This window comes from Hipposideros armiger, unplaced genomic scaffold (assembly GCF_001890085.2).
Source record: "Hipposideros armiger isolate ML-2016 unplaced genomic scaffold, ASM189008v1 scaffold_581, whole genome shotgun sequence".
Lineage (NCBI taxonomy): Eukaryota > Metazoa > Chordata > Mammalia > Chiroptera > Hipposideridae > Hipposideros > Hipposideros armiger.
In genome coordinates this window covers 619,062-642,680 of record NW_017731931.1, presented here as the reverse complement: position 1 = coordinate 642,680, position 23,619 = coordinate 619,062, and the positions used below count along the sequence as shown (strand labels likewise).

General features: G+C 46.3%; 2 protein-coding genes across 9 annotated transcripts in view; one reads left to right on the top strand and one right to left on the bottom strand.

Annotated features, from left to right (window-relative positions):
* Positions 1–18,124, bottom strand: part of PROK1 (prokineticin 1) — a 32,154-nt gene extending 14,030 nt beyond the window's left edge. For 3 of the 8 annotated variants that reach the window (XM_019624169.1, XM_019624170.1, XM_019624171.1), the window contains exons 1-3: positions 17,899–18,124; positions 16,332–16,456; positions 9,323–9,434 (exon numbers count right to left, since the gene is read on the bottom strand). In XM_019624169.1, the coding sequence (XP_019479714.1) occupies positions 9,323–9,434; positions 16,332–16,456; positions 17,899–17,979 (318 nt within the window). In that variant the 5' untranslated portion in view covers positions 17,980–18,124. Of the gene's footprint in view, positions 1–2,363; positions 2,867–9,322; positions 9,435–16,331; positions 16,457–17,857 lie in introns of those variants that run through there. The other 5 variants (XR_002121905.1, XR_002121904.1, XM_019624174.1 and 2 more) reach the window with 5 other exon arrangements.
* A 93-nt stretch (positions 18,125–18,217) lies between these two features.
* LAMTOR5 (late endosomal/lysosomal adaptor, MAPK and MTOR activator 5) lies at positions 18,218–23,619 on the top strand. The gene is made up of 4 exons (XM_019624175.1): positions 18,218–18,341; positions 19,184–19,245; positions 21,570–21,687; positions 23,288–23,619. Exons 1-4 carry the CDS (start codon positions 18,307–18,309, stop codon positions 23,346–23,348), a joined length of 276 nt encoding a protein of 91 aa, XP_019479720.1. The 5' UTR covers positions 18,218–18,306; the 3' UTR covers positions 23,349–23,619.

Below are 23,619 nucleotides of genomic sequence, written 5' to 3'. Positions count from 1 at the left end.
CTCTAATTACTCCCAGCTAAGTGGGGAGATGCCCCAGAATTGGAGGGCAAGGAGGCCCACTCAAATTAGGATAATGCATGGAAGGTTTTTCCACAAAGTTGGGGGCATGGTATAGACTAATGGCAGGAACCTGGGGCTGATAACAGTAGATGGAAGCGCTTCTACCATCCAGGCCAGAAGACAAGGGAGAGAACAGTCACCAGGACCCAAAGAAGAGGGTCTTGTAGAGGCAAGACTTGAGAGGACCTGTGACCTCTTGAGAGGACCTGTGACCCTTTGGCCAAGGGACAGCCAGCCCAGGTGACCTCACTGGGAGTATGCCAGAGGAATAAATGCCTACTTTCACTTTCCTCCTTTCCTTCAGTCTTCTGAAAGTGCCCCACTAGCCAAGCCCAACTAGGGGTCAGCCAGCACAGGAGCCCATGGATGTCATCCCCAGGGGTCAGCCTCTGGGACACAGAGCAGGGCCAATAAGGTGGGGAGTGGACTTGAGGAGCAAATGGATGCTTTGAGCAAAGAGGAGGCTTGAAGACGTACAGACAGTGCCAGAGAGCACTCCTTCTCTGCTACTCCTCATTGTGTAGCCTTGATCAACTTCCTTCACCTCTCTGATCCTCAGAGAGAGGTGGGGCTAAATGCTTAAGAGTCATTGGTGGAAAGGCAGATATTGGGTTGTTGGAAAAGTCATGATGCATTTCTGCAATGAAAACCATAGAAAAAATACGTCATGACTTTGCCGACAACCCAATACCTTGGTATGGCTGCCATCTCCTAGAGACTGTCGCAGAGACAGAGGGACTGGGGGAGCTGGAGAAGGCTGAGGAAGAAGTCTGGGGAAGAGCCACCAGAGAGGCTGGCTCCTCTGGAACTTTTTCTTCAACTTCTTTCACAGGATCTGGTGTCATTGTTTCTACATGTCTCCATCAAAGAATGAGTACCTCTGTCCCCTAACCATCTAAGCTAACACTGCTCAGTCCTTGTTGGTTGAGTGGCTGAATCAACAACACTGAGGAGCCTGCCCTTGAGAACTGGGGGATTAGCAGCTCCCATATAGGGTGCAAGACAGCCCAGGGTTGGAGGCAGGACCTCAGGCTGAGGGAGGGCCGCAAGATGTGTCCACTTGATGGACACTGATTAGGGATTACCATGTGCTCAAGACCAGAAACTCAGTCTCTGGGCTTGAGAGACTACTTCCTGGACAAGCGTGACAGTTCTCTCATAACAGAGCTGTCCACACGGTCTCTCTGAACATAGAACATTGATAGTAGGTGGGGGGTGAGGCAGGTTGGGAGGTGGGGAAGTTTAAAAGCATCCTAGGAATGAGCAGATCTTGACTAGGGGGAGAGAGGAAGTGGGGTGGATATGCAGAGATGAATCCAGTTCGGTGTTTAGAGCAAACATTTAATGCAAGAAGGAGTAAGAGACCAGATTGGGTCAAAAAGCATCTGAGTCCCTGAACTTGGACTTTTAACCAAGTTCATGGTGATGGAGACCCCTGAGGGATTTTGAGCAGAAGAAGAGCATAGTCAAGTGTGCTTTGGAGCAGACTACTGTCAGGGTTATTTAGTCTGCAGCATCTGGGTGGTTGTTATAATAATAATTACTGTGACAAGGCTTTATCTTTAAGTGCAGCTTTCATACTTGCAAACAGGAGCAAAGTCCCAGCCCACCAAGCTGTGGAGCAAAGCCCAGGTCCCTGGTGAAGGCAGATCGCTCAGTGAGCTAAACCTCAGAAAGCTTGCCCGGCCTTACTTATCTCTCGGAAACACAGCCAGTCCACTTGGAAAAGCTCATAGAAGCACAAGACTTGGCCCAGCCCTCCTGTATCCTCTGTGCTCTGCTATTACAAACCCAAAAGGATTACCAGGGGATGTGGTCTGTGAGTTGTCACAAGGAAGAAAATGGTTGTTTGCCAGGCCCTGGAAAAGAACGGCAGAACCACTGGAGCTCGATAATCCTTCACACAGGATGAGCCATGGCAACACTTGGGGGGTCGGGGTGGGGGGGGAACTCAGGATGGACTGCATACGGCATTGACTGGACCGTCAGAGCAGACAGCTGTGGGGGCCACTGACCACATGGCTGGTCAGGACGTAGAGCCAGGGGCTCACCAACAGGAAGGGGTATTTTTCCACCCAGTGTTGACTGAACAAGGCAATAAACGGAAGCTGCTGTGGCAATACTGACAGCTGAAGCTTCATATTGTGTGATTAATATGCACTGGCCAATTTCCCACTAAAATATGTCAGCCACATCTTCCTAGAGAGCCCACGGGAGACCGGGCCCACTTCAGGAGCCACGTCACTCTGGTCTTCTCATTAAAGAATAATCCTTCCATTTCTGAAGCTGCAGAGAGTATGTGGGTGATTATTTTAATAATAGTATTCTTTAATCCAAGCACTTTTTTTTTTTAACGAACGAGGCAATTTATTAACCCAGCAGCATCTTGTTGGCAGCTGCCCCACCTGTCCAGAAATTCTGTCCCGATCTCTCCCTGTCCCAGAGGTGTCAGTTTGCAGTCCCCCTCTTGGTCCTTTCCACCATGTTCAGTCCCTCCAGGGCTTGGAGCGGACTCCAGCACCGCCGAGGAGGTGCAGGTGTGGGGCTGCGGAAGCAGTTCATTTGTAGAGCCAGTTCTCATCGTAAGGAGCAAGCTCTTTATGTATGGCCAGCTTGACACCGTCCACCTTCAGGGATTTTCAGCTTCCCAGACTTTCTGAGGAAGGCTGCCAGAGGTGATTCACGTCTCTTGCAGTAACTCCAGGCATCGAGTGGCCTCTGCACTGCCAGCCAGGAGAAAAGGAGCAACGGAGTTTCCGGGCACACAAAGCTGTGTCTCGCGAGGGTCAATTCATGCACTTTTATGCTTTGAAATATTTCATTAAAAAAATAAAAGCAATTAAATTAAAAACAACTAATACTCTTGATGGCAGATTAGGGACCTTCTCCAGCGTAGGGACATTTACGACTTCCCTCTTTTTTGTCCCCACATAGGATTTAATGACTTAACATGCCTTTTCTTGCGGAGCAAGATCAACAGGGTTTGGAGTGGCACAGCTGGATTCTTTAATCTAGGGGTGTCTTGGGAAGCAGGGTGGCCATGGGTCACATGACCCAAGGGCATGAGCCAAGTATATGACATCAGGGACAGAGCTCTCTGCCCTCTGCCTGTCCTCAGGAGGAAGGGCACCCCAGGCCCCAACTTCCAGCTGCCCTGTCTAGAGATGGGAAGAGTCCCAGGCTAGATTAGAAACAGGCAAGAGAGGAGGCTGCTTGTGGCAATGTGAGTAGAGACACCTCTAGTCTTAAATCAGGAAATGGAAGGACCAGACAGACTCCTTGGCTCTCTTTAGCCCAACTTCCTCCATCTACCTCCACTCTTCCCATCCACCTCCTGCCCTCATCCTTATGGGGAGGGGGGACCTGAGGGCCTCTAAGTATTTTATCCAATGGGAACTTGGCATACAATTCCTGCCTGTGATTATAAGTGAATTCAGGAAAGGTACAGGGTTTCATTCCACAGGCCAATGCTGACTGATCGTAACGACTGCCTAGAGGTGTGTTGAGACTGAGTCTAAAGCCATCTCTGGGCTCCATGGCAAAGGGTACCAAAAGGGACAGACTGTTGATGTCTGTCCCAAGTACAGGATGGGAACATGTTGGCACCCGTGCCATGTATTTTCCAACCAGGAGTTCTACTCAGAAATAATCCATTTATACAAAAAAACAAAAATCAATGAGATAACAACTACAGGCTCAGGGTGAAGGGAATTTCAACTCTTAGTGAGAGGCCCCAGTTGTGTTTTTGCCTCTGTCACAGGAATGAATTCTAGAAATACCTTCAGCCTCCTGGTTCAGAGCACTGAATTAGAATCACAGTCCTTCCTTTGAGAGCTATGGATTGTTGATGATGGGAATAGGGTTATGACCCATCAATGCTTTCCCCCTCCCTGGTAGTTCTTGGAATAAACTGCCTTTTTTTTTTTCTTAACTTTTGGCAAAGAGGTCAGGGCTGAGCCCTGGAGATCCTGCCTCCTGGATGTCAGTCTTTTCTAGGGAGGCCACCTCACCCTGGTCATCCTGGGCAGAGCTCAGTGACACACACACATGGGCCAAGATGATTCCTATAGACTCAGGATTTCTCCCAATGAAATACTCTTCATCTTTCCTGTTAATATTTATCCCCTCAAAGTGGTACTTTTCAGCATTGAGCAAAATAAGACCTATCCCCTTCAGGCCTCAAGATCTCAAGGTCAGTGGTTCAGGTCTCAAGGTCAGTGGTTCCCGCCATGCCCATGCAACATCACTTTGAGAATTGTTTCCCAACAGCCAAAAACTGATTCCCTTCAGGAAAAAGGGACTGGAGTGGTTGCAAGGGGTCAACCATCCTGACTGGAATACGGTTCATCCCCCACACGCAACCCTCTGGGTCTAAATCAACTGTGGAGGTAAAGCAGGGCGCACCGCCTTTGGGGGTGTGCTTCTGGGAAGGGCACTCTATCATGGATGTACAATCTCTCTGTCCTTCTCCCTGTCCCTCCTCTTCTCTTTGAACAAGATAACAGGCCCACCCTGAATAAAGTTAAGCAGATTCACAGACAAAGTGGGTATGTGTCACTTGCAAAGCAGTCCCTTGGGTACGAACCAGCTCAATTTGCTGGAAAGGGCTTCGATGTCCCCTGGGGTGCAGCCCAGAAAGGAGGCATGTGACTGGATGCAGAAGAAAAGAAAGCTGGGCAGAAGTTGCCTTGGATGAGAGAGTTGACCAGCATGGGATTGAATGTGAGGAAATGTTAACAGTACATTGTCACGTGGGAAACACTTGAAACAAAAAAGAACGTACAATGTGATTCCATTTTGCACATGTGTGTGGGTATGTGTATGTGTACACACACACACACACACACACACACACACTTAAAGAGAAAAAGGTTGAAAAGAAAGGAACTAAAATGTTAATATTTTATCCTGGCAAGGAGGAATTGCTAATGACCTTGGGTTTGGTTGTGTTTGTGGTGCATTTGTTTGGTTTTATTTATTTTGGTGGATCATTTGTCTTTATACGTTTCTATGTTTTCAAAGTTTTCTCTTTGAGTAGGTGCTCCTTTTGTAATAAGAAATGAAGTAAATGTTGCTTTTCAATATTTATAAAAGGGGGCCGGTCAAGTGGCATGTTGGTTAGGAGTTGGCTTGGGACGCTAGCTCTGAGCAGCAGGGCCCCGGTTCAGATCCCACATGAGGGCCAATGACACTGCACCCTCTACAGCTAAGATGGTGAACAACAGCTCGACCTGGAGCTGGGCTGCCGTGAGTTGCCGGCGACGCCATAGGCTGCAGTGGGGCTGGCCAGTAGCTGGCATGAGCTTTCGTGAACTGCCGTGAGCCGTGAGCAGCCATCCAATGGCCAGTGAGCGACTGCCTCACCTGGTAAGAGCGCAATGATAATGCCAACATGGGCCAGTGAAGCGACGTCCTCCACAACTAGACTGAAGAACAAAAGAACAGCAACTTGTCTGTTCCCCTTCCCGATTCCCCAACGCTGTTCTCCTCAACCAATTCCGCTATAAAATCTTTAAAAATAATAATAATAATAATTACAAAAGGGTGGAAAAGGGAAAATTAAAAAGAACATGAGTTTTGGGATTATTTAGATCTATGCTCAGATAAATCCTCATTCTGTTTCTTTTTAGCTGGTGTCCTTGGACAAATTATTTATCTTCTCTGGGACTCTGTTTTCTCTCCCTAAATCACCTAAATAGTAGAAGCTTAGACAGAGAAACCAGGCCTATTGTTTTATGGTGGTTGGTTATTGTTTTCAGAGCAAGGGTGTGTAGCAGCCAGCAAAAGATGGTTGTGGTACTAGAAAGAGATTTTGGTTTCCCTTCCCAAGACTGAGGATCAAGAGAGCGTGGGGGAGCCCAGAAAATGGCATAGCTGGGAGGTGCCCACACTCACCACCAAAATGCCCAGAAGCACCTCCAGCCCAGGCATAGGGAGTAGAGAATACCAGACACCTTTGGGACCCTAGTCAGCAAGATTCCAGCACCATCTGTGGCCATGACTAATGTGTGTTGACACTCAAGAGTCTGGGACACCATCTCCCTCTGCAGTCAGGACATGTTCTCACTGAAACACTGTAAATGGCTTGCAAGTGGATAGCCAAGCTGGGATGGGAGGGGCCAGATAGATGGATTTGCCTGAAAGTTGGTGAGACCCACAATTAAGGGACAGAGTGGGACACTGGGATGGGGCTGAGCACAGCTCCAGTGGCCTTTGGGGACATTGCACATCATGGAAAAAATAGTGGCAATATTCACAGAGGCCCAGCAGCGCCTGCCAAAAGGATCCATTCTGGCTCCATCCTGCCATGTAAATCTCGCTCCAAAGTGCTCGACTTAATTTCAGCAAGAGCTCCCCAGAGCTCCCACGGGGCACATCATTTCACCTCCCTAATGGATCACCCAGAGTCCTCCTGTCCTAAGAAAAACAAAAAGAGGAGCAGCCAGAAGCTGTCAAGAAATTAATTGAAAACAGCAATAAGAGTCTCATGAATACATAATAAAACAGTAACTTGCTCCTTTTTCAAAAGCAGACTTGGAGGCTGCGTACTTTTCCTCCAGGGCCTGTTGACTCTGGGGCCTGTTGACCCAGGGACCCAGCCTCTGGGAGGAGGCACTCCTGCCACCAGAGAACGACAGCTATTCCCTCTCTAGCAAAGCTACAAAACAGCACGTCCTCATCCACCCCCCCACCTGGGAGCCAGGGCTACAGATGTCACGTGGCTTCAAGGGTGGCTCTTCCAAGAAAAGCAAGAAAAAAAAAGTCTCTGTGTATTGCATGTGCCTGAAAGAGGCTCTTTCATTTATTCATTACATTTATTTATGTGTCTGCATCAGCTCCTTTGAAAGGAGTTTAAGTAACTCCTTTCTTGTGTGGATAATTGACCTAATTGGAATCCAAGCATTTTAGAGCTGGAAGGAAACCCAGAGATCAGAGCGCATCCTCAGTGCCCAGCACAATGCCCAGGACTTAGATGCAATGTCATCATTTGATGGGTGAGAATATTGAGGCCCTGGTAAATCACAGCCATGGTCGCAGCCACAGACACAATGACAACGCAGGTCTGCAGCTCCGAACTTGCTCTACCACGTTGCTCTTTCTTCAGTTCTAGTCTACAAACCAGAACAAAGAGAGGTGGCAAAGATGAGTGAGACAGAGCCCTGCACTCAAGAGACTGGCGAGAAAAACAAGTACATAAATAACTGTGATATTAAAAAAGAATACTAATCATCCAAATCCTGGAAATAAGGCCATGAGAGGACAGTCTGTCCTTCCAACGTCATTTGGCCATTGTTTCACAAGCCCACCCAAGGGTTACTTAATTACCTAGGGGATTGTATCTCTGTTTTTACTTGGTTATTTACCATTAATTAAGGGCTCAGTACTCTGTGAAATTACATATTAACATGTAGATAGTGTCCAGTAAGGATATAAATAATTTATATCCAATAGAAAAGATAACACCAAAGATTGATTAGTTAATTGCTCTGTAGGACATTAACCAGTTTTGCTTTCTTTTTTTTTTTTTTAAGATTTTTATTGGGGAATTGGAGGAAGGGAACAGTGCTGGGGAATTGGGGGAAGGGGAACAGACAAGTTGCTGTCCTTTTGTTCTTCAGTCCAGTTTTGGAGGACGTGGCTTCACTGGCCCAAGTTGGCACCATCATTGCGTTCTTCCCGGCCAAGGCAGGTCAGTCGCCGGCTTCTGGACGGCCGCTCACAGCGGCTTGAGGGCCGCTCACGCTGGCTGCTGGCTACACACGGTAGCCCATGGCAACCCACTGCCACAGGGGCTGCAGCCTACGCCGGCGACTCACGGCAGCCCAGCTCCAGGTTGAGCTGTTGTTCAGCATCTTAGCTGCAGAGGGCAGTGTCACTGGCCCTCATATGTGGGATCCGAACCAGGGCCCTCTGGCGTCCCAAGCCAGTTCTTAACCATTGCACCACTCAGCCGGCCCAATTTGCTTTCTTTTTTTAATTGTGGTAAAATACACATAACATAAACTTTTACCATCTTAACCATTTTTAAGTGTACAGTTCAGTGTCATTAAGTACATTTACATTGTTGTGCAACCATCACCACCATCCATCTCCACAACTCTTTTCATCTGGCAAAACTGAAACCCAGGACCCATTAAAAAATAACTCCCACTCCACCTGCCCGCAGCTTCTGGCAACCACCATTCTACTTTCTGTCTCTATGAATTTGACTACTCTACGTACCTCATATAAGTGGAATCATATAGTAATTTGTTTTTGTGACTGGTTTATTTCACTTAGCATAATGTCCTTAAGGTTCAGTTATATTTAAACTCTGACACGTAGCATGTGTCAGTTTCTTTGTTTTTCAAGGCTGAATAATATTCCATCATATGCATATACCACACTTCGCTTATCCATTCATTTGTTATGGACCATATATGTGAGAGCAACCAGTTTTATCTTTTAACTAGAAAACTTACTCAAACATTTCCTTTGAAAAGCTTACTTATATTCAGTTCCTCCAACTGCTCTTTGAACCAGCTTTAGGATCTTACCGGTTCTCTCATTCATGAGTTACTGAATCTTTGACACCTGTCCATTCCATATTTTATGAAAGTCATGATTTTAAATGTTGGACATTATGCTTTGACAGCAATGTACAAAGTGCTATAGATGTCAGGGTGAAGATCACACCTCGTTGGGGAACTCAAAACCTTTTCACTTTTGAGATCAGCCTTATGATTAATGGGTGGACTTTGGTATGTAGAAACGGGGGTGGGGCACACATTTCAGACCCCAAGAATGGCAGGAAGAATGGTCTTCTAATTTGCTTCCCTTTGTGTGTGTCTTAGACACAAAGTCTGTGGATGGGCAACACGGGTGTTATACTCTTACATGAGAAAGCCTAGGAAAAAAACTTCTTGCCTCTAGAATGTTGCTTGTCTTCACAGCTCTTCATGACAGGTCCCCACTAGAGCTCCAGGTCAGTCCAGCACATCTCAAGCCCCCACCGCCACCTCACCCCCTTCCCTTACCTCACCCACAAGAGGCTAGAAAGGGCCTGGGCCTTCCCATCAATACTTCAGTCATCTCTGATTCTGCCTTAACTAGGGAATCACATTTCCTGGCTGTCTCCGTCCCACCACGTGGGGCACCCATGAAATATCTCCCTGACAAACTCTAAATGTTATCAGCATCGATCACAGGGATAAACCGCAAACAAGCCCTAGACAGAGCAGTCATTTGTTGGCTCCAATGCAGTATTAATTTAAAAACTTACTTCTGGCCACAGATGATAAAAACTGCAGCCTCTTGGCTTTGTGTGTCCCCATTCAAGGCCGGTGCCAAAGCCCTTCTCTGGGGGCTCCTTACTCTGGAGGGTGTTTCTGCCCCTGGTTGAAGCAAAGGATCAGAATTTAATGCTGAGATTTGTTTTCTGAGGATCTCAGGTGTGCGCATTCCTTCTTGGTTTTTTGAAATCACGTTGTTGTTGCCCCCGGGCTTTCCTATCCCATGGACTTTTCTCAGGCTCTCAGTGGCCACAGCAGCCTGCACTGAGGCTGGACACTGGTTGTCCCAGTTCTGACTGGCTGAGAGACTGTCGCTGACCTTCCCTCCTCTGCAGGCCTTGCACGCACAGGGGTAAAGGTGGGGTGGGAGGGGGTGGGGGAGCCTCAGCAGAGCCTGAACCCTGCATGTGCTGAGACCCACTGCTTCTGCTGCCCACTCCATCACCCTTCCTTGAGCCTCAGCCATCCAGATGCCCTGACTGAGGCCTCCAGGCATTCCAGCCCCTCAGCTGGAAGTAATCTGGCCTACTTTTCAGGCTGGATAACCTATACATACTGTGTGCGGTTGAGGGCAGACTCAGGGTCAGCCAGACTGCATCTGTTTTCACCTTTACTAGCTGAGTAACCTTGGGCAAGTCACTCGACATCTCTGAGCCTCACTTTCCACATCTGTAAAATGGTGCTAAAAAGAACACCTCCGAAAACTGCTGGATAATAAATATAAAACACTTAGCACAGCACCTGGCAATAACCAGTCCTCAACAAATCTATTTCTTGTGGGTCAAGGGTGGATTTTGTCCTGGTCCTATGGATGTGTATATACAAAAAAACAGTGTTGGGGAAAGGACAAGCAGAAAAAAGGCCAGAGAACTTGCTGCTCATTTCCCTAGACGTTCTCCTTGCTGATTGATGCTCCTATCAAGTCATAAAGGACGTTAGTCCCAATTTCATATTCACTTGTCCAGAGAGTGATAAACTGTTATCTCCTTAAAGTAATCTGTGCTGCTTTCAGATCGGCCCTTCTCCTTCCGTGACAGATGGGATTATATTCATCTTACTACCCCTTTGGCAATTGAAAAAATCAATGAGACATTAGTCTCCTTGCCTCTGACTTTCTCCTGGGGGGGGGGGGGAAATGCTGATGGTCCAGAATTAATGTGACAGTTGATTTACTGTGTGGTATCTAAAGGCATGGGGATAAGTCCTCCCATTGCTGGGAGGGGAGAGGAGGAGAAGGCAGCCCTTGGCCACTTTATGGGACAGGCTCACAGGCCTGTCTACACTGGTTGAGAAGACAGTTGTAGAGGGACTGAATCATCTGGGATCTACATCCTGGGGACTGGCCAGCCCTAGTCTTAAAGTCCCAAGGCCATGGACAATTTTAAGTTCTATGACCTTGACAAGTTAGTTGGCCTCTCCAGACTTCAGTTACTTCACCCACAAAAATGGGGTAGAGCTCCCTCATAGAACAACTGTGAGATTAAAATGAGGTAATGCATATGAATAGACATGCTTGGCAAATGTTAGTTTTTCACCTTTAAGTATGAGTAAACGCGATGTCCTTGAGTGAGAAACTGACCAAGTTTACAGACATTAAAACTGAGGCCTAGAGTGGGGAACTCCATAGCAGTCAAGTTAGGAAGTCTGGCCACCACTTTCACTGCTGCGGGCTGACACTTGGGACTGCCCATTTCTACCGGTTCCTTGGGAACTAGAATAATGTACAGGCAAAGGGTTGGGAAGGGTCTGTTTGCTATGAAATTTCCACAGGGGATTCTTTCTCTAATGGAACAGACATTGAGCACCTTCTTTGTGCCAGATGTTTTTCTAGACACCAGGGAGGGCAAAGACAACACACTCAGATTCTGAAAAGGCCTTGACCCTGAGGGTTTTGTGTCTCTCCTGATCTCTCTCCTATTCTCCTCCCAGAAGCAGCTCCCTCCCTGAAGACATGGGGAGGGACCAAAGCCTGCCCCATTGAGTCCTCTCCTTAGGACCTGGTGCCTGGGGAGGGCAGTACTAGCCCCAGGCTCCGGGCAGGGCCAAATGTACAGGTTGTTACTGGTAATGATAAGTTTCTCTTATCCAAAATAGAGCTTGGGTTTTTCCCATTATCTCTAGTTTATTTACGTATAAAACACAAGCTCCTTGAGTGAGGAAGCTCCGCCTACTTTACTATGGCTCCCACATAGAATGTGGCGAACCGTGAGTGAGAAATACATAAAGAAATGGAACAGGAGAGCCACAGTGAGGCCATGGCATGAAGCTGACAGACAAGAGGACTCTGAGATGCAGGTTATGGCCTTTATCTCTAGGAGCACACAGCTCTCGCACTCCGTATATACTGGGCTCATGCACAAGAGAGGGCGCAAAGCGCTCCCCTCCCTTTGCCAGGGAGTGGAACATGCCAGGTCTCTCCGAGCTGGGGAAGGGGCTGCCCTACCTAAGACATGCTCTCTGGCTGCCCAGCCCCATGTGAATGAATGCCTTTGCTAAGTTCAGGACACTTTCAGAACAGATATAGAAAGCGGAACATTTCCTCCTCAGCCTCCCGGGCTGAAGCCTGGCACGTGATCCAGGCCCCACTGCTTGCATTACCTACACAGGACTTCAATTCAGAGGCTCTGGGGAAATTCCACTTCGCTGGCAAGGGCTGCAGCAGAGCAGGGGCGCGGGAGTTAGAGGACTTGGTTCCTTCCACAGTGGTGGCATTGGTAGCATTGGTGCTGCAAGCTGCAGTGGGTGCAGTCAGGCCAGGGGCAGGGTGTTTTCCTCATGGGGGGGTTAGAGGTTTGTCACTGGAAGCTTAGACTGAGCTCTCCAGCACCGCTCCCCACCAACAATTTGAGTAACCACGAGCTCCCCAATGCTATTTAGAAACTTCCTTTTCTACTCCATAAGCCAGAGTCAGCTTCTGTTGCTTGTAACTAAGAACCTGGAAAGACAGTCTAGTACAAGTTCGCCTCAGCTATCATTTCTTGAAGTCCTAACATCAACGACAGCTTTCATTTGTTCATTGCTTGCAGTGGTCCCAGGTACTATGCCATGGGCTTTATATGCATTGTCTCATGGAATTCTCACACCACCATTAGGAGGTAGGTACTATTTTTATTTTGATAGTGGGGGAAAAAACCTGAAATATCAAAGCATTAGAGGACTTGTCCAAAGTCTTAAAAGAGGATAATTAAATGTCCTGATAGTAGACAAGCTCTTCAAGCTAAACATGGATCCCAAGATAGACGATGGCAGTCAACAGGAAAGCTCTTTGCTCTGCTCTCCATGGCGGGATGGGCAAAACTTGGGAGGGTCATCTTGTCTTCACAACATTCTCTTCTCTGAAGGAAAGGCCACTAACACTTTACTAAGTTCACAGACAGTGAAATAAAGACACAAAGATATTTCACTGGATTTCTCAAGGACAGTGGCAGATATTACTGACAGTGGAACATACTGTCACCTCACAAGTGTGTTCTCTGAGACCCACTAGGGGCTCCGGGGGAAGACGCTACAAGGTTGCATTCGACAAGCATCAGTGCGCACGCCTACACTGCAAACATGTTCTAACACAGGTCATTCTTTTCCATTCATTTTCTTTTCTTTTTCTTAAAAGATCTTATTGGGGAATTGGTGGAGGGGAACAGTGTTGGGGAATTGGGGAAGGGGAACAGACAAGTTGTTGTTCTTCAATCTTCGTTGTGGAGGGCACCAGTCGCCATCTGGCTGCCTGTCAGCAGCTTATGGCCTCTAAGCTCAAGGTGCTGTGTTCAATCTTAGTTGCAAGTGGGCGTAGCCACCATCCCATGCGGGAGTCGAACCAGCAACCTTGTTGTTAAGAGTGCACGCTCTATACACTGAACCATCCAGGCAGCAGCTCAGCTCAAGGTGTCGAGTGCAGTCTTAGTTGCGGGTGGGCGTAGCCCACCATGGAACAGGCAATCTTGTTGTTACACCAGCTGAGCCATCCTGCCACCTGTTGGCAGCTCAGCAACAGCTCAGCTCGGGCGCAGCATCACTGGCTTATGTGGGAATCGAACCGGCGGCCCTGTTGCTCAGAGCTTGCGCTCTTAAGCCAACTCTTAACCAACTGAGCCACTTGGCCGGCCCTCCATTCATTTTCAAGCACTTATTTCATTTACACAATTCCAAGATCAATAAATCTTGGCATTAAGGTTGATGTGATGTGGGATGCAGACAGCCTAATTATGGACAGGGTATTTTATCAGCTCTTCTACATTTTCTTTTCTCTGGTCTACAATTTTTTATACCGGGTTGATCTTTTATTATTATTATTATTATTATTCATAAGGGCTTCATTCCGATTTGTCATGGCTGCATTCACTGGGCATCTAATGAAGACTTGGATATGGAAGTCTGCATCTCATTTATCCTCAATAGGAAAATTAATAAAGCAGCAGGAAAATAGCTTCCTGTGCTGGGACTTCTTTAGCCAATCCTCAGTCATCTAAAATACATTTTGCTTGTGTCTTCTGGAACTGGGGCTCAGCTGTAAATTTTAGTAGACAGTACCCAACTTCAGCCGCCACCCACTGACAGCCCAACTCATTGCTTGGAGAGGCTTGGATCAGAGTAGCCAGAACCTTATTCTCCCACTCATTCCCTCTACCCACATTAAGTGAGCGCCTTCTGTAGGCCAGGCTCGGGATATAAAACAAAACCAAGAAAGTCACAGTCAAATGGATCATGCCACCACTCTTGACCAATGTAAGAAAAAAATCTTAGTTAGCCAAGTATCAAGGTGGGGAGCAAGTTGAAAAATTACCTGCTCTATCCTTTTGCCTCTGGGAGGGTGACCCTTCCAACCACCTTTTCTATTAATTAGGGCTTCCAAATGTTGGTGATATGACAGGCATTGCCTTTGACTTGTAGACTTTATGGATATATGAGTATATTGGCTTCCTAGGGCTGTCATAAAAAGTACCACAAACTGAGTGGCTTAAACAAGAGAAATTTATTGTCTCACAGTTCTGGAGACTAGAAGTCCAAAATCAAGGCGTCAGTCAGGTTGGTTCTTTCTCTGGGCTGTGAGGAAAGGCTCTGTTCCAGGCCTCTCCCCTTGGCTTGTAGATGGCCGGCTTCTCCCTGTGTCTCTTCACTTTGTCTTCCCTCTATGAGTCCTCTGTGTCCAAATTTCCTCTTTTATAAGGACACCTAATGTTAGATTAGGGCCCCCCCTAATGACCTCATTTTAACTTCATTGGCTTTGTAAAGGCCCTATTTCCAAATCAGGTGACATTCTGAAGTACTGGGGGTTAGGACTTCAGCATGTGAATCTGGGGGAGACACAATTCACCCCCATAACAATGAGTGTCTCTGAAGATGGTTTAACTAAGACAGCTTCCAACAGCACAGTATAGGTAGAACACTGGAGAGACGATTAAGAAGCTGTGGTTCATGTTCTAAATTAGCCATTCCCCCTTTCTGAGCCTCAGATTTCTTCTCTAGAGAATAAGAGATGAGGACTAAGCCTCCACAACCCTCTCCCATTTCTAGGACTGGGTTGCTGATGAAGTGAGAGAAGTTGCTGTGGTTCAGTAGGGAGGGCGTGGTGAGGCTGTACCACTTAGGAGCAGGCTGATCTTAAGTATTAACCTTCTGTGCCTCCGGGCTTTTTAAGCTATAAAATGGGGATAGTGATAGCCACTTCAAAAAGGATGCGAGGGCTAATAAGGCCTGAGGACTGCTGAGCACACAGTGGTCACTCTCTGAAAATGAACTGCTAATGGTCTTACTGTTATAATTAGGAGTCAGGCTTTGGATCTAGGACTCAGCTCTCAGGTGGTAGCCACTATAGGAGGCAGGACTATACCTCCCACCCCCAGGGTCCTATCAGGTAGCTCATATGGAGTAACATGCTTTTTTAGCTGGCAAGACCCTTGTGAACCATGTGACATGTCTTTCCCCATCTCTACCTTATCCAAATCCTACCCCTGCTACTTAGCTCACTCCCTTTCATGTCATTAGAGTTAGGGCTAGGATTTCAGGAGACTTTTTTTCTCACTGTATTTTATAATTTTTGTGCCATAGAACAGGATAATGAAAATATTTAATTATCTCATTTAAAACAGATTTATAGAGCAGCCATATAAATCCAACACTGTGATCTTACTCTTGCATGAACACTAGACTGTTTGAGGTCTGCAGCAATCATTTGGCTCTTACCGTCATTGAACCAGATATTTTCTCGTGTGTGTCCTCATCTAGATTGTAAGCAAGTTGAGGAAATAATCTGAACCTTCTTATTCAGATTTATCAAAGCTTATTTATTGACTCCCACAATGAACCAGCCCCTCTTACATAAAATATCTCATATAACCCTCCCCACAACCTGATGAGGCAGGTAACGGTACTCCCATATCACAGATGAGCTCCTGAGGCTCAGATGTCACATAGGTAGGCAGCGGCCAAGCCATGATTCAATTCTACCTCTGACTCCCAGGCCACTGACCTAGCATAGTGCCTTTTCACCAAGCCCTACCAACTCAGTCATCTGAGGATCACTTTCCCTCATCTGGGAACCTCTAGCCTAAGCAGGGTTTCCATGGCCCTGGTGCCCCCTGGTGGCACATGAGGGCCCATTACCCAGTCAGGCTTCAGGATCATTCCACACAGGCCTGTGACCTTAAGCACTGGAAGCAGTGACCAATGAGGCCAGCTCTGGGGTGGCAGGCCCCTCCGCCCGCAAGGGAGAGCTAGACTGTCTACCAGAGTAGCACTTCTTAAAGGGACCCCCAGGAGGTGTCTGCTCCTGATAGGTCAAGGAAGAGGGGTTAGGGTCTCGGGCCAACAGCAGTGAGATGACCTAGGAGGTCTGGTTCCCCCCACCCTGCTTTTCATCTCCCACTTTCCAGTCAGGACACGAGGGCATGGGCATTCTCCGCTAGACCCTCCTGGGATTTTCATTTTCCAACAGCTTGTTAATGGAGGAGGGGAGAAAGAAGATAAAGGTGTTTAAAATTAGGGACTTAAAAGGTTCTCTACCTTAACACAGAGTCCATTTCCAAAGACCCATCAAGATGCTTCAGTAAATATTTCCTGGGTTCCAGTTGTGCTCTGCAACACTCGGGATGCAAAAATTGAGAAGACACTCTTCCCGTCCTTGAAAACTAAACACAAAAAAATTACACTGTAATGAGGCAAGTACTCTAATATGAGTGTCATGGGACTTTCCTTGTCGCCCCAGAAATGGTTATCAGCACTCAAAACTGATACTAAGAATCATCAAATACCCCACAAACTGACTAAAGTAGAAAACAGTTAGGGTCAGACACCTCCTCCAACCATCAGCCCAGCCCCCAGCACTTTCCCAGCTTGTATAAGCTACCCTACTCCCTCTGCCTACCTGTCCAGGGTCAAAACAGCCAAGGGGCAGAGAAAGGGGGGTAGTATGAATAACCGGCCCTCCAATCCAGTGTGGCATGAACATTTGGGCTCTTGGTCATTTTCCTATGCTCATTACCTCCCCCCCCAGCCCGCCCCCACCCCCAGGCCTTAAAAAGTGATTACCAGCTTTTCTGAGAATCCTTTCATCACTGACCTGGCTTTGAGACAATCAGAAATAGCCTGGAGCTGCATTGGCCAATATGGTAGCCATATTGGCACACGAGGCTATTGAAAATATACGTTGGATTTTTAAGACTTGGGGCGGGGGTGGGGTGGGGTGGCGGGGATGTAAAATATTTCATATTGTGTTTTAAACTGATTACATGTTGACATGATAATATTTTGGACATATTATTTGGATAAATAAAATATATTATTAAAATTCATTTCACCTGTTTTATTTTTTGTGTGGCTAAAGATCACTTAAAATTATAGATGTGGCTCATAAAACATTTCTATTGGACATCACTGCCCTGGAGGTTAAAAAGCCAGAACCAGACCACCTAGGACCACAAGGGGGCGGTACTGCAGTATCCAGCTGTCTCCCGCAGGACTTGGGGGGAAGCAGGCTGGCTCCCTACGTTGTCTAATACTGTCTCTTAAGGGTAATTTTAAACTGCTTTTTCTTATATTTAAATGGTCCATATTATGTTGTCCTAAGTTAACATAAATAACTTCTCCAGAGCAAGTGTCCAAAACTCCTGAATCACAACATTCAAGACTGGAATTTTAAGGACGCTGCAAATTTCACTACCACAGATAGGGAAAGAGCTATATAAGCAAAATCGAGCAACCCAACCCATATTAATAAAGGGCTGGCTAAATCAATTAAGGTACAGCTGTAACATGGACTATTTTGTAACTATTACAAAAGATGTATATGAATACTTATCGACATTTATGCTAAATTCTGTAAAAATAAACAGCTACAGAATCGTGTCATGTATGTCAACCTTGCTTTAAAAAAAATTAAAATCATACATTTGCAAAGACAGTGGGCTGAAAGGATATTCTCCAAGGGATTAATACTCATCTCTGGACAGAGACTATGGGTGGCTTTCTTTCCTTATTTTTATAACTGCTTTCATAATTAATTTTTTTAAGTTACTTTTAAATTGTCCTACCCAGTCTTCTTTACAAGTGCCACCTTCTTTGCCAAGTTCACCTGAGCTCTCGCTGAAGGAAGAACCAACGTCTTCGTTAAAATCCCAACACTTCCCCGATACCTAACTGGGGTTTTCACCATGTTCCATCTCGTCCTCTAGCCCCTTGTGCATATCGTTTCCTCTCCAAGCCTGTGGGCCCTTTCGCCGGCGTCCTGTGTCTTTTCTCCGTCCCCGCCCCACCGCCAGGTTATGGTAAAACTAATACAAGGGTCCGCAGTAGCACCGAGGCCCAGCGCGGGGGGCAGGAACCGAGCGAGCGCTCTCTGCACACAACGCAGAGGTTGCGCCGCGAAGTTTGGCCCTTTGGAGGCGCCGTCCCAGCCCGCAGCCCGCTTGTGTCATGTGATCGAGAAGTGCCGGAGGCCTGAGGCGGAGGGGGAAGCGACTCCTGCGGGGTCCCTGGCGAAATGGAGGCCACCTTGGAGCAGCACTTGGAGGACACGTGAGTGACGCGGCTTCTTCGGCCTGCCCCGAGGTCGTGGTGGGGGGACTTGAGCGGGACAGAAGGTGCGAGTTGCCGGTGCCAGCCGGGCGGCTTGGGGACGCCGCGCGACCCCCAGGCGACGGGGTCCGGCGGTGAGCTAGGTCCCGGGGCCGCAGGGGAGCCGGTGACCCGAAATTAAAATCCCGCCAGGACTCCGTGTACTCCCTCCCTCCCGAGTCCCCGCGGCCAGAGCCCGAGGTCTGAATCGCCCGTCACGTTGAAATGGTCAGCCTGGACGGGTTTGTTCTTGGCAGTTTCAGGAAACCGGTTAATTTGGAGGAAGGATGTACCACCAGTACAGACGAGCCTTGCAGTGTAAACATTAACACACAAGCGCATCTTCTTCCGTGTTTAACCAGTTACTTGGTCTACGTAAAACCCCAAATAAGGAGGCGTCCAGGGAAACAGCTTCCTCGTAACCAGGAACTGGGTTGCTTCCCACTTCCTCTCCAGGAGGCAGCCGTGTTTTAAGCCGTGTTACTTAAAGAGTTTTTCGGCATGTGTTTTAAGTGCGTTAGTATGCTTAAGCGTGCATTTTTAACGAGGGCAACAAAATCCTAGATATTGCAATGTTTATGGCACTCTAGAGCTCCCTGACACAATCTTCCCTCTCATCAGAGAAACTGGCTTAAATATTTAGTTAATTATAATTTTTCTCGTGGTGGGGGATGATAATGAAAAAAGGTTGAGAAACACTGACTTAAAGCACTTAGACAACAATGCCTGGTACATAGAAATTCTATATTTGTTATTAGAATTATTTAAATTCATTTTCTTACATCATCTGTTCCTGGAATTAGAATGAAGAATCCATCCATTGTTGGAGTCCTGTGCACAGATTCGCAAGGACTTAATCTGGGCTGTAAGTATCTCCCTGTTAGCCCTTTGGTGGGTTGCATAACATTTAATAATGTTGAGTAGGAGACAAGTGTGCTGTTGTTCTCTAGTTTTTATTTCCTGTTATCCTGCCACTTTTTGGGTACTTTCCTGAGAGTACAGATTAGTCCAAATAACGAGATTAGAAAACTGAAACTTAGGACAGTAGAAATGTGCCTTGCAGTTCTAGTACTACAGTTGTTTCTACTAAAATAGTATTTGATTATTTTAAATTGGGTCTAGGAAGGACTTCAGATAATGACAGCAGTTACATTTATTGAATGTATGCAGTATAACCCGACTGCTAGGCTTTGTATACTAATCTCTAATTTTCTAATATTCCTGCAAGATGGGTGGTGCTGTTTTTAGTCCAACCCCACTTAATAAGTGAGTAGGCAGTGAAAACAGCTTCAGAGTTGGACATAGCTTTGGACAAGCATTCTTCCGTTTGCTAGTAGTGTGAACTTGGACCAAAAAGAACCTTTCTAAGCCTCAGTTTCTTTCCTGGGTAGTTGTTTAATAATAATAATAATTATTATTATTATTATTATTATTATTACTAAATTGCATTTGTTGAGTTTTTACTGTTTCAGGCACCATTCTAAATGCTTCCCATATACTAAGTCATTTAATCCTAATATAAGGTAGATAAATTAATGGTTGAATTGGGATTTGAGTCTGGCTCCAAAGCCTCACAATACTGTGAGATTATTTATTTATTTATTTACTTTAAAGATTTTATTGGGGAATTGGGGGAGGGAACAGCACTGGGGAATTGGGGAAGGGAAACGGACAAGTTGCTGTCCTTTTGTTCCTCAGTCTAGTTGTGGAGGATGTCGCTTCACTGGCCCATGTTGGTATTATCATTGCGCTCTTCCCATGTGAGGCAGTTGCTTGCTGGCCATTCGACGGCCGCGCACGGCTGCCCATGGTAGCTCATGGTAGCCCATTGCAGCAGGGGCTCAGCCTACACTGTTGCCGGCAACTCACAGAGCCCAGCTCCAGGTCAAGCTGTTGTTCACCATCTTAGCTGTAGAGGGCGCAGCGTCACTGGCCCTCATGTGGGATCCAAACCGGGGCCCTGCTGCTCAGAGCTGACGTCCCAAGCCAACTCCTAACCAACGCGCCACTCGGCCAGTCCTGTGAGATTATTTAATATGTGTAAAACACAGCAAAGAAAGAAGAACCCAGACATCATGCTCAATAGATGGTAACAATTACAGAGGAGGAAATAAATCCAGAAAGGTTAATAACGAAAGCATTCAGCTGATTAATGTCAGAACGTAAGACCAGGGTTCCTTTTCCCTCTTTACTGCAGGACTTTTTAAAGCTCTGAAGTTTTGCTGGAAGGGTGATTGAAAGAGGTAATCTGTGTAACTCAGGTTTTACACACAAATCAGGAGAAAAAAGGCAAATGGGGGAGGGGCTGGGGAGGCACGTTGCTTGCCAGGCTCACTAATGGAAAGGCTGAAATTCAAGTGAGGAAATAAACTAAATGAGTTCCTTCAAGAAACTTCCAAGGCATGAAAGTCTGCAGTGTGTCCAGTTAATGTTTTATGTAATAATAATAAATCTGTCAACTCTGCCATAGTGGCATGTCTATTTCCAAACCTAGTTTCAGGTAGGTAGACTTGTGTTGCGTTTATATATGGAAATATATTGTAAAGTAAATTTGTAATCACGTTTTGTACCTGACACCCAAGATTTAGTTATTATCTTCAGGCTAAACAAGCATTAATAAAAAGCCGATTCTGTTGATATCTGAAAACAGCCAGCTTATTCTAATGGAAATAATTGCTCACAGAATAGCCACATATGCTGTCAAGGTGATCTCACAGCTGAACTCCTGTTAAAGACTTTTACATAACTCTTTGAGGTTGAACTCAAGAAAAGGAAATCAGATTTCCCAAGAGGAATTAATTTCAACAAGTCTCTTGCCCTTACTGGTTTCTGTCGGTCTCACCTCTGAATTTCTTATTGGTTTCAGCAGGGTTTCTATAAAATGAATTTATGACTTTCAGATGGACTTGAATTGCAGCTTCCTCATATGCTTGAGAAGGTGTTTAGAGGTGGTAATGGGAATGACTTTGAAAATTGAGTGTCTGTTATGTTTTATTGATTTAGGAACTGTTGTCTCTTTCACACTGATGTAACCAGCTGAGTACCATCAGAGCAAAACCATTTCATGTCAGTAACTAACCTAAGAGACCATGAAAAACCTTTTTGTGAACAATTCAATGAGAGACAGTACTACAGCTCTAAGCTTGCTTTTGGACAGTCAGGCAGCATGATATCATCTCTGTCTTTCAGGCCGTGGGACTCTGTCAGATGAGCATGCTGGGGTGATATCTGTTCTTGCCCAGCAAGCAGCTAAGCTAACCTCAGACCCCACTGATATTCCTGTGGTGTGTCTAGAATCAGATAACGGGTGAGTAGATGTCAGCGGATCTCGTCCTTTCCTTTTTATTTGGAAAAATTGCTGAAAAACTTGACTGAGGCTTGCCCTGTGTTCATCAGGGTGGTAAGGGAGGCTCTTCACCCTTTGGACCCCAGGAGCAGATAGATTGATCTCTGAAGCTAGTGTGCTTTCAGACCCCAGTGACATTTAAGTGAAGAGGAAGAATTATCATGAACGATTGGTCTATCAAGAAAAAGAAAGTAGGGCCGGCCGAGTGGCGCGATGGTTAAACTGGCTTGGGACGCCAGAGGGCCCCGGTTCGGATCCCACATATGAGGGCCAGTGACACTGCCCTCTGCAGCTAGGATGCTGAACAACAGCTCAACCTGGAGCTGGGCTGCTGTGAGTCACCGGTGACGGTATAGGCTGCAGCCCCTGTGGCAGTGGGTTGCCATGGGCTACCGTGTGTAGCCAGCAGCCAGCGTGAGCAGCCAGCAGCTGCAGTGAGCGGCCGTCCAGAAGCTGGCGACTGATCTGCCTCGGCCAGGAAGAGCGCAATGATGGTGCCAACTTGGGCCAGTGAAGCAATGTCCTCCACAACTAGACTGAAGAACAAAAGGACAGCAACTTGTCTGTTCCCCTTCCCCCAATTCCCCAGCACTGTTCCCATCCCCCCAATTCCCCAATAAAAATCTTTAAAAAAAAAAAAAAGAAAGTAGAGGCTGGCCGAGTGGCTCAGTTGATTAAGAGTTAGCGCGAGCTCTGAGCAACAGGGCCGCCAGTTCGATTCCCACATGGGCCAGTGACGCTAAGCCCAAGCTGAGCTGTCGCTGAGCTGCCAACAGGTGGCAGGAGGACTCAGCTGATGAGAGCACGTGCTCCTAACAACAAGACTGCCTGTTCAGTGGTGGGCTACGCCCACCTGCAACTAAGATTGAACTCGGCACCTTGAGCTGGGCTGCCGCCCGGATGGCTCAACAGATAGAGCGTGCGCTCTTAACAACAAGGTTGCTGGTTGGACTCCCACATGGGATGGTGGCTACACCCACCCACAACTAAGATTGTAACACAGCGCCTTGAGTTTAGAGGCCACAAGCTGCCAACGGGCAGCCAGATGGCAACTGACGCCTTCCACATCTAAGATTGAAGAAAAACAACTTGGCTGGTCCCCCTCCCCAATTCCCCAACACTTCCCCTCCCCCAATTTAAATAAAAAAGAAAGTAATAAGAGTAAGATCAATCAAAGAACAGAAACTACCTTCTGTAGTAATAGAAATACTAAAGATATTCCAAGTGAGAGTCCTCAGAGTAGTAGTGACAAAAGCAGAATACAAAACTATGTACAATATGATCAGTTTTGTAAAAGGAAAAAAATGTATAAATAGTATACATGCAGATAAAATAGGAAAATATAGTGGTTGTCGCTCAGTGGTAGGATTATAGGATTCATTTCATTTTTATATTTCATACTTTCTGTATTTCTTAAATGTTTTGTTGTGTTCATATATTGCTTTTATACGTAGAAAAATGATACTTTTTTAGTTGTGTCCTGAACCAAACAGCATCTTTAGTCTTAACACTGACTCCCACTGAAAACGTTTTACTAAATATCTTTTGCTTTGCCTTTCAGGAACATTATGATCCAGAAACATGATGGCATCACAGTGGCAGTGCACAAAATGGCTTCTTGACATCTCATATCAGTTCTCCAGCAGCCTGTCATAGGAACTCATTCCCACCTATGTTAATTATTTTCCAGACTATTCAATTTTAAGTAGTTAGGCCACTCATTTAACATGCATTGGGTACTTCTCTATTAATTTTAGAGTAAGCTGCTTTTTTACACTCTATGGACTGACTTATCAAAATATTACTAAGAAAGGATCATGTTTTGAAGCAGCAAGTCCAGGTCACTTTGTATATAAAATTTTTTTGTGTTCAATAAAGCTGGTTGGAGAAAAG